General features: G+C 46.8%; 1 protein-coding gene across 5 annotated transcripts in view; it reads right to left on the minus strand.

Moving 5' to 3' along the window:
* Positions 1-4385: 4385 nt before the first annotated feature.
* The window catches only part of ASTN1 (astrotactin 1), a 296848-nt gene continuing 287647 nt past the window's right edge, over positions 4386-13586 (minus strand). For all 5 annotated transcript variants that reach the window (XM_041750473.1, XM_041750399.1, XM_041750242.1 and 2 more), the window contains 2 exons: positions 8509-8692; positions 4386-4623 (listed from right to left, as the gene is read on the minus strand). In XM_041750473.1, coding sequence (XP_041606407.1) covers positions 4386-4623; positions 8509-8692 — 422 coding nt within the window. The remainder of the gene's footprint in view (positions 4624-8508; positions 8693-13586) is intronic.

The following is a 13586-nucleotide window of genomic DNA, read 5'->3' on the forward strand; positions in this document are numbered from 1 at the left end:
GAGGCAGAAGCCCCAAGGCCTTCTGGACTCAGACTGGGAAGTCACATAGTGTCACTTCCATCACCATTTATTGATTTAAAATAGTCACTGCCCTGCCCAGATTCAAGGGGAGAGACAGTAGAACACACTTCTAGAGGGGAAGGGTTTCAAAGAATTTGTGGTCACATTTTAAGACCGTCACAGTGCTCACCTTTGAGTAGTCCCTGCTTGCGTGGGGAAAAGTACTCTCATCATTACTTTGCAAGAAGGCCCACTGAGCGTGCAGGTACTTCATCTCTGGGTTTTGAGGATAAAGGGACTCACATGTTTTGGTGGCAGCAGAGAGAACCTCTATTTCAAGTCACATGGTAGAGAGGACAAAAGTGGTTGAATGCTTGGGCTGCCCAGCACGAAGCATTTCACAAGAGCCAGCCTAACCCAAATGCCTCTATGGAGTACAAGACAGGAAGGTGTCAGGGGGGGCCTTCTGCGACATTTGCCTGAGATGCCCAAAGATCAATTTTAGTGACTCCCATTGACCTGTGCTTCTCTGCCTTGGTTCTCTTCACCCTCGTAATGATGTGCTCGATGTCTCCCTTTCCCTGTAAAATGCCAGGTTCTGTGATGAAGAATGAGCTTGTCTGACTCACTGGCATACCCTTGGCACTGCACATTGTGTGGGAAATACAGCAGATACGCACTCAATACATTTCATCGCTAATTGTCTGGATGGTGATAGAGAGGATGAGAACCATTACTACTAACAACATGTTTAGAATTTGTTTTTTTTGTTTTTTTTTTTTAGTTAGGATGACAGGCTATAAGCCTATCTGGCATCTGACCATTTAAGACTGGTACTGTCCCCATCCCATGAGTCCAACCAGATCATTTGAATTCTCAGAAGACACACAGTAACATCCACACACCTGACACTTACTAACAGCTTTGTTTATTATTTAGTTGATTATTCCATGTTTTTGTTTTTATACTCGTAGAATAATTCTCTTTGAAACAATACTGTTACACCTGAAGTTGGTCACATTATATCTGTTCTTCCTTCTATGGTCAGAAAGTGGGGTTTCTTCACGCTCAGTTTTTTTTTAATAGAACACTTGAGTATCAAGAAGTGTGCTTAACTAAAAATAACAAATGGACCAAACTGTGGAAAATAGTCACATACTCAGTTAAAGGTCTAATGCTATTCCGGGGAGGTCACATTATGTTCAAGAGGAAACACCGTGGTCTTGTGGGGAGCCCAGAGCTGGGTGCATGTGGTGGGTATAAGTGACTCCCTAAGACCTGTTTGGCAGCTTGGAGGTTTGAGGTTTAATACTGGTCTAGTACTGTCACCTTTTTTAGTCAGGATAGGTCCCTCCAGGCAAGCTCTGGGAACTGTCATCAGGGTGTGACCAATGGTGTCTTCCCAGGGCCAAATCCTGCAGTTAAATCCTCAAAGGAACTTAAAACACTGACTCCTGCCTCACTCATATTGGCCTTACTTGAAAAGTAAGTACTGAAAGTCCACGGGACCCAGCCATAGAGGCTGTGTGTATAGTATGTGTGTTATACATGTGGATAGTGCATGTACGTGTAATGTATGCATGTACCGTGTTATTGTGTATGCGTATGTAGTGTGTGTATAATGCATGTGTGTATAGTGTGTACAGTGTGTGTATATAATGTGTGTGTGATGTAGGTGTACAGTGTAGGTTGCTGTGTGCATAGTGAATGTGGATATGTGTGTGCAATGTGTATGTGTATGTTGTGTGTGTACAACGTGTGTATAGTGTGTATATGTATGTATGTGTATAATGTGTGTGTTGTGTATAATGCAGATGTGTGCAAAGTATTCATTGTGTGTGTGCGCATGTGTGGAGGTGTGCATGCAGGCACATGTGCCATGAGGGGACACAGGGGACAGGCAGGGAGGAAGAGAGTCATGGAGAAGGAAAGGATGAAGGAGGAAGGGTGGGCCCGGAGAAGAAAAAGATAAAATGGATGAAAAGCTGAAGGGGCTTGGGGGACAGAGAGGAGACTGGGAGAGAATGAGCCTCCTTTATGTTAATAAAAGGGAAGGAGGGGATGAAGAAGGGTGACCCTGACGCCACTCTCTGTCCTCGCTCTGCAGGAGAGGGCAGGAAGGCAGCGCAGCCTCCCACTGTGCACCGTGGAGCAGGTGTTCTGGGCAGATCTGAAAACGGGGGCAGCGGGGCCAAGACAGCAGCAGCATAGACCGTGCTTCCCTCGGCCTGACCCACTGCCTGGGCTCCTGCTGCCTGTGGCAGGGCCTCTCCGCTGCCGGTCAGGGATGTCCCTTTAGGCCTTTTACCCGAGGCCCTGCACTCACCGCGGTGGGAAGGCCGAGGTCTCTGTGGGCTTTCGCTCTGGAAGTGGAGGCATTTCAGAGGCAGGTCCATTCCAGAATGCCAGATGAATCTTCCAGGCTGTCTATGGAAAGGAGCAGGGAGGGGAGCCAGGTGACCTGGACTTGCAGTCTTCCCCAGGCTCTGCTCCCTGGCCCCTGGGGGGGCTGCTCACCCATCAGACCTGGCAGTCCTAAAGGGTGCTCTAGCTGTGGGGATAGGGATGTACTGTGGGCACCTCTGTCCAAGGCGGGCCTGGCGCAGGGACAGCTGCCTAGCCAGGTCCCTGTGGAGCTCAGAGATGGGACAGCGGCATGCTACAGGCACACTGGCATAGGCTCGAGGCAGATAACTCCAGAGTCCAACAGCCTGAATTCGTATTGAGGCCCAGATGGGGGTAGAGGAGGCCTTTGGGCAAGCTGTGTGACCGCTCCTTGCCTCAGGTTCCCCATCACTGAAGTGGAGCCAAGAATAGCACTTCCTTGGTGGTGGGGGTGCGGGGGTGCTGTTGTGAGGACTGTCATGGGTGACCTGTGAAGTGCTCAGAGTAGCGTCTGGTACATGTGATCTGTCATGACTGTTTAGAACATAATCAATATAGTTCAATATAGATCCTGCCTCTCTTTCCTGACCTTTCTCTCGTGCTGCCAAACGAGGAGCCGTGGTCAAAGGCAGGGTGGCTGAGAGTGTGTGTTCAGTCCTCTGAGGTGTGTGAGGACAGCTAAGGCCGTTGCTGGGCCACATGGCCCTCAGAGCTCTTGTGGGAAGGCTGGGCTTCCTATCAGCTGGGCCACCACTTACAGCCATGGCAATGACACTGGGATGGTGGGCGGAAGCAAGGGCCCAGACCCTACTTGTGGTCAGGGGGCTTGCCCACACAGAACCTCTGCTACTTCTGGCAGCTAGACGGGAGGTGAAAACAGAGGCATTCTCCTGTGGATGGCCATCCAGAGAAAGGATGTGCAAAACTAGCAACATAATTAAGCAAATTTAGCAAGGGAGAAATGGACACTAGTGTTTTGTGATCAGTAATAGCTTTAGTTCACTGAAACACTGACACGGAGGTCTCATATCAGCTCCTCCTGGACCGGAGGAGGCATCGGCCAAGCCTTCACTGTCCAGGGTGAGTGATGTGGGCACTAAAGAGAATCCAGGAATGCCATGTACACTGGTGGTCTGGAGAACATCATCTTGAGGCACGGGAGTTTTTAGAACAATCAACTCTACCTCTTTTCTAGAATGTGACTGCTAACTCCCTAGTTTCCCAGTAGACTGTTTTGAAGGTGCATCTGACAGGTAGAGTTTTGTTGCCTCCTAAAGATATCATACTGTTTGGAGGAGAGGCAGAGATCTGCCAGAGGGAGATTTCATCCCAATCCTGTCTTAAAATGGGTGAGGACCTAAAAATCCCAAAGGCCAGCTGGGACCCATATTGGAGGCTTGGTTCATCTGTGAGGTGTGAATTGAACAACAGAAAGGCCTGGGGTAGCCATGAGGCCTAACAGAGGTCACCCTCCCAATCTTCCCGTGGTCATCTTTCTCTGTGAGTAGAGCTTAGGCTCCCAGAGTGAGATGCTTCCTGAGGAATGCTTGAGGCTGGGGCCTGAGGCCAGTCTGGTGGCTTTCTGACCTCATTTCTGTCCCCAGTTGTAAGGGACTCAGTTGAGCCCAGGATGCCTCAACCTGATAGACCTTTCATGGGAAGCATGAGAGAACTCTTGAGCATTGTGATGAATCTCTTGGGGAGAAAAAAAATGAAACAAATCAACTGTCAAACAAGCCCCCAAATAATCCCCTAAAGAGAAATGGCACTGCATGAGGCTGCTGGTTGGCAGGTCTACTGATCATGCAGATGGAGAATGTCATACCAAAGAAGTTCTACAGGGAGCGAGGGTCAATTTCTCCCTGGTTTAGATATTGTCTCTCCCTGGTTTAGAGGTTTTAATGTTCCATTAAAAAATATTAAAAATCCACAGACCAACCCAGATGTTCCTCTCCTCTCTTCCTGCTTCCTTTTGGCAGCCACCGTCTGGCATCATGGCGCTAGATATCTTTGCTGTCCCCATAGTCGTTGTAAGGGACGCTCAGGGTCTGCTCCTCGCATGTCTTCCTGAGGTCTCGGCTGAGCTCTGACCAGTCCAGTCCGTAGGGCTTGATCTCGCTGTAGCGGCAGCCCAGGTACTTAAGGGAGCCACGTCGCAAGCTTATCTTGGGTTCCTGGAGGAGGCCATTGCACCAACTGCTGAGATCCCCCAACTGGGAAAGGATGAGGCCAGCTTTCCTATGGATTGAGCATGGAGGACATTGACATTAGCAAGAAGAGAAGGCGGGCAAACAGGCACTGTTAGAGTGAGACTCTAAACTCTCCAAGGGCGCAGTCTGGTGTGCCCTGCTTCCTGTTCTATCATGGGCACTCAGAACAGAGGGTCTTCCATAAATATCTGTCAAGCAAATGGATGGTTGGATGGATGGATGGATGGATGGATGGATGGGCAGATGGATGGATAGAAGAATAGGCTGGCTGTGCAAAGTGGGACAGGCATGGAAATGAAGGAAAGAAACAAAATGCCATAAGGAAAAATAAAGAAAAGAACTCATATTTTAGTGGGAATGGATGCCCTTTTAAAATCAAAGAGTTGGCAGTTTTGAAAGACAAATCAAATCCATTTTCTTTACAGCCAGCAATTTACCATCATTAAATGACAAATAACGTGTTTGAGTGAATATTTCCCTTCTCAAGGCTATTTTAGAACAACTAAGCAGAAACAGCTGATATATTGAACTTTGGAGGGTATCAAATGTAACTAATTCTGCCCCTGTGGATGGAGTGTCGGTGAAAAGGGTGAGGACAGCATGCCCTCCCTGCACACTGACGCGGGGCCGCTCCTGGGGGGACGTGCAGACTCTTGGAGGCACACGTGACCTCACTGGCCTCCAGGTGAGCTCCGGCTCCACTCGGCCTTCACCTCTGGAAAGCCAGGAGGCCAAGGCTGCTGAGACCCGATCAAGAGGAGGGGGAGAGGAGGGCCATCGCGGGCCTCTAGGGAGAAAAAAGGAGCAGTGGAGAGTGAGGTCGCTCCGAGTTTGCACACGCTGGGGCCCGCACGAGAGCCCGATGGCCTCGGGCTGTCACTGCAATCGTCTTGCCGGGTGCACAGCCTTGTCACCCGTGCCCACTTCTGGTGTCAGAGGCAGAGACACTGTCAGCCAGCCTGGCGGGCTCTGGTGCTGGGCCCTTAGGAGGAGTTGGTGGAGCAGTGTACCCCCTACTCGGCTGTGTTCCTCTTGTTCTTCAAACCCATAAGCGCCCTGAGACCCACAGAGTGTCTCTTCTTTGAAGGAGCCCTGGGGAGGTTGTAAAATGCCATTCTGAGAAGCTCAGTGAACAGCATCCTTGTGCCATTTATCAGCTGTGAGGATAGCTTCTCATGTGAAGAACCAACTCTTTCCTAATTCAATCAACATTTCTTTCCAGAAAATGGAAATTGCTGCACTCGGTTGAGAATGACCTTTTAAAGAACAATAAGCACATTCGTTTCATTCCTCCCCTTCCGTCTGGCCGTGACCACCCGGAGGGGTGACCTCATTGCATTCCTGGGAGGACGTGCTGAGAGGCGCAGGGATGATGCTGGAGGAAAGGTGTGGAACTTCAGCAGCAGCTTCCACGGGCTGAAAGAGGGTGAGGTCAGGGGAGGGCAGTCGCATTTTCTCCCAGTCCAATGGTATGTCACAGGAAGTCAAACACTCACCCTGCTCCCGTCCCCCACCCCCAGTATCTCATGCAGCTGGCCCCTCCTCTGCCTGTTGGCCTCTGCGGTTTGGCCACGCAGGCTTCCAAAAGTCGTCAGCAACAGGGACTTTGGTGGCCCTTCCTCCTAATTTATCCCACTGCATGTCATGAGTGTTGACAAATTCTTGGAAGGTGAAGGGAGAGGGAGTGAAGGGCGGATGAGGGCAGCATGTGCATCATCCTCAAACAAGGACACCGGAAAAGAAAGAATTCCATTAGCCCATGGACATTTTGTGGCTGCTTTCATAGCTCACTTTTGTTTGTTTGTTTGCCTGTTTTAATAATAATTAATTTGGGGTCACCCTTGATCATCCCCCAGCCTGTGGATTGCTTCTTTCTTAGCAGCAACACAACCAATGTTGTTCTCAAAGTATTTCAACCCTCAAGTCCATCAGGAGGCCTCCATGAAATTAGGGGGATGGATATAACTGAACTGAGGGGGGTCGTTTCTGCCTGCCTGAGGGGAATCCATAGCCCACAGACTCTCTTCTGCTCACTCTCAGGACCAGCTCCAAAGTGGGTTGATGCTTCTTGACCCTTTCCTGTGGTTCTCCCTGAGATCCATGACACTGGAAAGTAAAACTTGACTTCCAGAAGCTAATGAAATTACACACTGTCTTCTAATATACAGCCTAGAAAAACCACCATCACACATGAAAGGGCCTCCAGGGAGGAGACTCTGGGAAGAGAATGTCAAGTCAGCAGCCTGCCTTACTTTACAGGGGGATCCACACTTCTTCCCCTGCTCACTTTCTTTATTAACCAATTTTCCTTCTGACTCTTGAGTTACAAGAGAGAAATTTTAAAAGCGATCCTAATGCCCTTGGAAATCAAGATGATATATGCAATGTTAGTGCTATTCAAATTGTGACATTTATGTTCCCTAACCAAGAACTGTATATATATACTCAATAAATGTCAGAAGGAGGGAGGCAAGGGAAGAGGGGCAGCAGGGAGCAGGGAACAGGGAGAGAGGAGAGCGAGGCGGGAAGGGAGCTGGGGCGGGGGGAGAGGCAGAGAGAGGGGATAATATTAGGCATTAAGTAATAATGAGGACAGGAGTAATACAATATAGGGCACAGAGGACATATCTTAATAGGTACCTACTTTTTAAGACGGGGTTTGCTTTTCCCTGAAACTGAGACAAAACAAATGCTAAGTCCCTTATATATTTCCTGCTATGTCTTCATCCATAGCTGTGGCATCTGTTTGCCCGAGGACTACCAACCTTTATAAACTGCAGGAAATAATTTATAGAATGCAGAAAGATTCTTCCTAAACTTATACTTGAAATCACTGTATTTTGGGAGATAATCCTAAACTTCGTCTTTTTTCAACAGTAAGAGAATAAGAGGGAATGTCCTGAACAATGGTCTTCTTGGAGAGGTCATCAGAGCCTCACTGATCCTGGGTCTCCCACCAGTTTGATCAGAGTTCAAATGGATGGGACAGCTTTGGGGTGATACTTTCATGCAGCCTGTTGGCAGGAGGGTAAGAATTCTTTAAGTGCCAGAGAATTCCATTTTGTTGATTCTCCATTTTCTTTCCTTCTTTCTAAAAATAGTGCTTGTATTCCCCCCTTTTTTTCTTTATGAATTTCTAAATAATTCAAGAATATATAGGCACCAACATTCCATGTGAAAAGTTTCTTTCTCTGAGTCTATCTGAAAATTCCAATATTTCCCCCGAAATCTGTTCTTCTCGGAGCAGGAGTATATAGCCATGATGAATGGAGCAAAATGAATTTGGTGTCTGTACACATTCTTCGTGCCTCTCCTTCCAAGAATGCTGTGTTGTAGAACCAAAAATCAGTAGGCACTGAGTATTGAAAAGCTGTAGCCTCAGGGCCAGGGGACACTGGCAAACACTATACTGTCCTTACTTCGGCCAAGGTAGATGTCAAGGTGGGTCTTGGCCACCACCATGTTGTCTTTCAAAAGGATGTGCACTTCAGCTGAAAATATGTCTGTATAGTGCATATTGTATATGCAAAGCTCATTTGCAATAAATATTTTTGGATAATCTCTTCAATAAAATTCCTAATTTCCTCTCACAAGAGACTAGGCTTCCAGCTCCTACCATTTTTTAGAGTTTAGAATGCTGTGTCAGCATGATAAAGAGGTGGGTAAAACAGGTCAAGGGCAAAGACTTTTTTCAGAGTTCAGGAAATGTATTCATGACTTCCCTACTTAAATACAGCTTATCCAAAACTAATCTATATGAGCTGAGCTGTGTAAAAGCATAGGACTTACTTCTTGAAGCACCTAAGCTCACCGGGAAATCTTTGTGAATTCATGGTGCAGCATTATAGTGGAGGAGGTACAGGATTTCAAAGAACTGAGGTCTTTATAAGAAGCAATGGAGTTTCTTGGTTACCTGGGACCTAATTCATCCTCACACCGCCAGGTGAATTCTCCAAAACTCTCATAGTGCTGGTTATAATGGTAGAGGACTCGATGCAGGGTGGGGGAACCCAGATCCAGGAGGGTGTTATAGGCCGTCTGTTGCTCCTTCCCACTGGTATAGCCATTGAAGAGATTGTAGATCTTGTCTGCTATTTCTGAAGGGGGCAGAAAAGGCAAATAAACAACATTTTAAATACACGTATGTATACACGCAACGTATATGTGTGTATATGTATGTTGATGTGTGTGTATATATATGTATTTACATGTATGTGTGTGTGTGATGTTCCTTAAAGTATCGTGGACTGGCAGCCTGGAGACTGTGGTTTGAGTAATTCACTTTATTTCAGCCCCATCGCTTGTGGTTTTCTTTTCTATAAAACAAAAACCTTCAAATAGAATATCTCTGAGGTCAACTTCAGTTATAATATTCTTTGTCTCTACCCATGTTTCCTGAAAATACAGTGCCTGGGGCAAAAAAATCTCAGATTCATCCTTTATTGCAAGTGCAATCCCGGGAAGGCTGGAGGGAGGACAGAGGAAATGAGGTGAGAAACGAGGCTGAGTGAATGTAGGGAGTGTGCTGAGGAGCAGGTGGTATGTTTTGCAAGAGGGGAAGCTACTGGATTCCCCCACCAGTGCATCCAGAGGGAGAATGGCAGACTTTATTCTCAGCTCCCATCTCTGACTGCTTGGTGGGGACTTTTCATGTCGGCCGTCATGGGGCATTAGCTCCTCTGCACTTCCAGGTTATATATGCTTGGGTACCAAGTGGGTCCTGCAAAAACACAGGGAAGCCCTGGGCAGCAGGGGCCAGAAATTTGGCTCAGAGATGAAGTGAAGGACTGTCAGGTGATGTCTGAGCAACATGAAGAACAGGGAGTGGCCACAGTCCCAAAAGCCACCTGGCCCCATGACTGCAGGAGTGCAGAGCCTTTACTAGGGCTGCCCAAACCAGATGTGAAGACAAGCTTGCAGATTTGTGGTAGCACAGAAGCTGAATCCAGTACATCTTGCAACTCCAAATGAGTAATCTTTCAGTTTAATTTATAACTCTTATATTTCTCCTCCAAGGCATACATTGCTAAGACTGAACTTGGTGATGTGGCAAAGTGGCAATGAATTTGTATAGCCTTGGCATTTTTTCCTATGGAGCTTGAAGCACTTTATCATTAAATGTTTTCATATTAAACCTGTCAGAAAGGAGATTTGTTCACATTTCCTTCCTCAACAGCTGGGAACTGAGATCTGGAGAGCAGAACGTTGTCTCCAATCCAGTGTTAAATCTGGGGATGAAGAAACTAAGTCTATTGGTTTCTAAGCCAGAGCTTTGCCCACTAGACCCCCTGTTAGACAAAAGGCATGGCAACCTGATTCCTTGTCACAATTCCAAGCAAGTTCAGGGCTCTTGGTAATGATAAAGTCATTGTTGAAGGGGTTTTCTGGGTCGGAATGAAGAAAATTTCCACCTCTACTCTGTCTAGACCTTGCAATGATTTCTGTGCTTTTCTATCTTGCCCATTGCCTATGAGGACAGGAGCCAGACCTTACTTCTTCTATGTTCTCAGTGGCTAGCATAGGGCCAAACAACATAGTAGATTTAAAAAAAAATGTTAGTTAAATGAATCTTTAATTAATGATCTTTCCAGGGATAACTCTCCATCCCAAGCTATACCAGTCCTTTAGCAACCAAACTCTTGTAGCCAGCACCTTAACTACATTATAAATAACTTCAGCCTTGAAATTCATTTAGATTTTCAGGATTTTAAAATTCTTAGGTTGTTAAAAAGGAATCAAGAGATAAAGTGGACAGTGCCGTAGAACATGAAGATACTCAGTTACTTATTAATGGCTTAATAATTGGCAAGAACCTTACATATATGAACTCCAGTCCTCAAACCAATGCTGCAAGATGGAAAAGAATGTCCCTATCCTATAGACGAGGACGTTCAGAGAGAGACCAGGTCACCTACCTGTATAGCCAGTGTGAGTTGGAGTCAAGATCGAAAACCATGTCTATCTTCCATCGCTTTTTTAAAAAATATTTGATTTATTCATGAGAGACAGAGAGAGAGAGAGAGAGAGAGAGAGAGAGAGAGAGAGAGAGGCAGACATAGGCAGAGGGAGAAGCTCTCCGGGATCAGGCCCTGGACTGTAGGCAGCGCTAAACCGCTGAGCCACCTGGCCTACCCTCCATCGCTCTTTAGTACCAATGCTCAGGGGATGGTAGTGTTTTGCCAATTTAAGATACAAGAGGCAGAGTCTTGGGAGATGCAAATCTGGAGTAACTGTTTCTCGCAGAGGACTTGTCCTAAATTGGCCCATAGATGATGCCAAGTAAGAGGGAGTCCTGGTAACTATGCAGGGGCCTCGTTGTTTCTGGAGTCAGGAGCTGGGGAACTAATCTAAGAGCTGTGTTGTTTTCAGTGGGAGGAGGGGAACATGTACTGAGAGATAAAAGACCAGGGGAGTAAAGACGTGGGTTATCAGATCAGAGCCCAGATAGGAAATTCTGGGATTCCTTACCCCCACCCCGCCCCAGTCTTTTTTGTTGATACCTCTCTGTTCTTATTTCTAGTGTGGGAAGTAGCATCCCAGACCCCAGGCCCTGGTTATAACCATCTTCATCGAGGAGTGAAGACCGCTGAGAAGGTGTTTTCTGGTGTATTTACTAATCTCATAACGCTGTTGTAATATCTAGTAATATCTAGCTAGAGCCAAGGCTGATGCTTCCCACTGGCAGCAGCACATGTGTCTGTGACCAGGTGGGAAAGGCCTGGGCGCCACAGTAAATCTCCTAAAACCAAGATAATCTAACTCCAGGGTGTGCTTATAAGCCTGTATCAGTAAATGGGATGCTACATTCAGAAGGATATATGCTGGGTTCCTAGTGCATGAGTATTTCTGGTTCTTCCTATTTCCACTGAAAAAATGTAGAGATATCATTTCATTAGCTTTCACAGCATCTCAAGAAGTCACTAACTCAAAGAATGGAACAGAATACAAGGTATTTTTAGTTTTCATTTTACCCAGTTTTCAGCTTCACAGAAGTGTTGGGCTACCCAAAATAGGGATCTGTCTTCCCTGTCTTTAAAATACATGACAGGAATAGTGAAAATGTAAATGGAGGGATGGCAGGGAGTCTACAGGCGTAGCTTCATTACAGAAAAGGGAAACTGAATTATTAGTTATTAGAAAGGAACCAGTACCTCTCAGGCAGCAGAATAAACCAACAGGGTGGGCACTGAAGCCCTCAGACCCAGAGGTATGGTCAAGAACCCGCACCATGGCGTCATATGAAGGTGGGCTCCACCACACTAGCTGTGTGGCTTTGGGCACTTACTTAACCTCTCTGGGTCTTAGTTTCCTTTCCTGTTCAATGATGGTGAATAATATACACCCTCCAAGATTATTGTGAGACTAAAAGTGATATTAAAGTAAAGCCTTTCTTTAGCACAATGTCTGGACCCAATAAGCATCCATTTATTCATTCACTCAATACAATTTTTCCTGAGCGCTGACCATGAGCTTGACATTTTTCTAGGCCTTTGGGCTACGTCAGGGAGAAACTGACAAAATTCCTCACCCTGGAGGCACTTACAGTCTAGGGGTAGGAGGCATTTCAGCAAGCAATATACATCACCAGTAAAATACTGGTCTGTAAGGAGGTGAGAGAAAGGCAGGCAGGAGAAGGGAGCATAGGAGTGTTGTGCAGGGCACTGGGACTTTAAACAGGGTGGCTGTGATGGGTATCATTGAAAAGAAGACCCTGGGGCCAAAAGCTGGAAGAGGGGAGGAGATGAGCTGCAGGGCTATGTGGGGAAGAGCACGCCAGAGAGAAGCAAGGCCAGCAGAGAGCTCCCGGCCTATGGGCAGCACATTTGAAAACAGCAAATAAGCCACAGAATTTGGAGTAAGATGAGTTGAGAGGCGAGCCAGACAACAGGAGATGTTCTTTTATTATTATTATTATTATTATTATTATTATTATTATTTATGACAATGATGAATTATTACTGGTTCTCCACGGGATCATGCTTTCCCCAATGCCAAGAGAGAGACCTTGAAACACAGGAGTCCAAGAGACCGGGCAGATAGTCTGATTTGAATAAGAAGAGTGACTCTTGGGGCAGATGTGAGCTTTTCTATGCCCCAGCAGCAGCTGCCCTTTCTACTATGAAATTAAGAATCCTGGAAGGTATCTACGCCTTCTAAAGGCTTTGATGCTATGACAAAAGCTTCCCCCAAACGGAAGTCCTAAGTCAGCATTTTCATCAGTGCTGGGACAGGGCTGAAACCTCAGTGTGTCCCCAAACCGAAGTAACTGACCACAGAATTCCCTATGAAAACCTGACGGCAATGAATCCCACCTGGCTTCTCTCCTTGTTACTCTTGGCGCTGTCCACACAGTGAGGTCACTCTCCACCCGACCCCGACTCTGCCCACCCCTTTCCCAGGCAGCCCCTCCCCAGGCTGCTCTGTGCTGCCTTCACACCCAGGACTCTCAGCCTCAGGAATCAAACGTGATTCTCCACGTGGAAGGCCTGTGAAAGCACGGATTGTTGGCTTGCTCCGGAGTTCCTGATCCAGTAGATCTCAGGTGGAACCTGAGAATTTGTCTAACATGTTCCAGTGCTGGTCTGGATCACACTTTGAGAACCACTGCTCTACGCTAATTCATTCTCTCAAGACTTTCCTTGCTTCTTCTGGGACCAGCAACATAGCAAACAACTCTCCCTTTTTACCCTTGACCTTTGCAAACACTTTTCCTTTTCTCTGTGTTCCTGTGTTGGCAGACACCTGCCTGCAGCGTTCGCCCACACAGAGGAATCCTCCCATGCCCCAGGCTCTCAGCCCCTCAGGACCTCCTGCAAGCAGTTCACTGTCTTTCTATATAAATGGAAAAGTCCTGCTGCCTTAAAAACTCACCTGCCTCTTCCTATTTTCCTCTGCTCGCTTCCTGACCATTCTTCATCCATGGAAAATTCTGGCATCTGGTTCATCTTTTCCACTTTATTTCTTATCACCATTTTGAGTCACTTCACTGTC

Source organism: Vulpes lagopus, chromosome 1, assembly GCF_018345385.1.
Source record: "Vulpes lagopus strain Blue_001 chromosome 1, ASM1834538v1, whole genome shotgun sequence".
Taxonomy (NCBI): Eukaryota; Metazoa; Chordata; class Mammalia; order Carnivora; family Canidae; genus Vulpes; species Vulpes lagopus.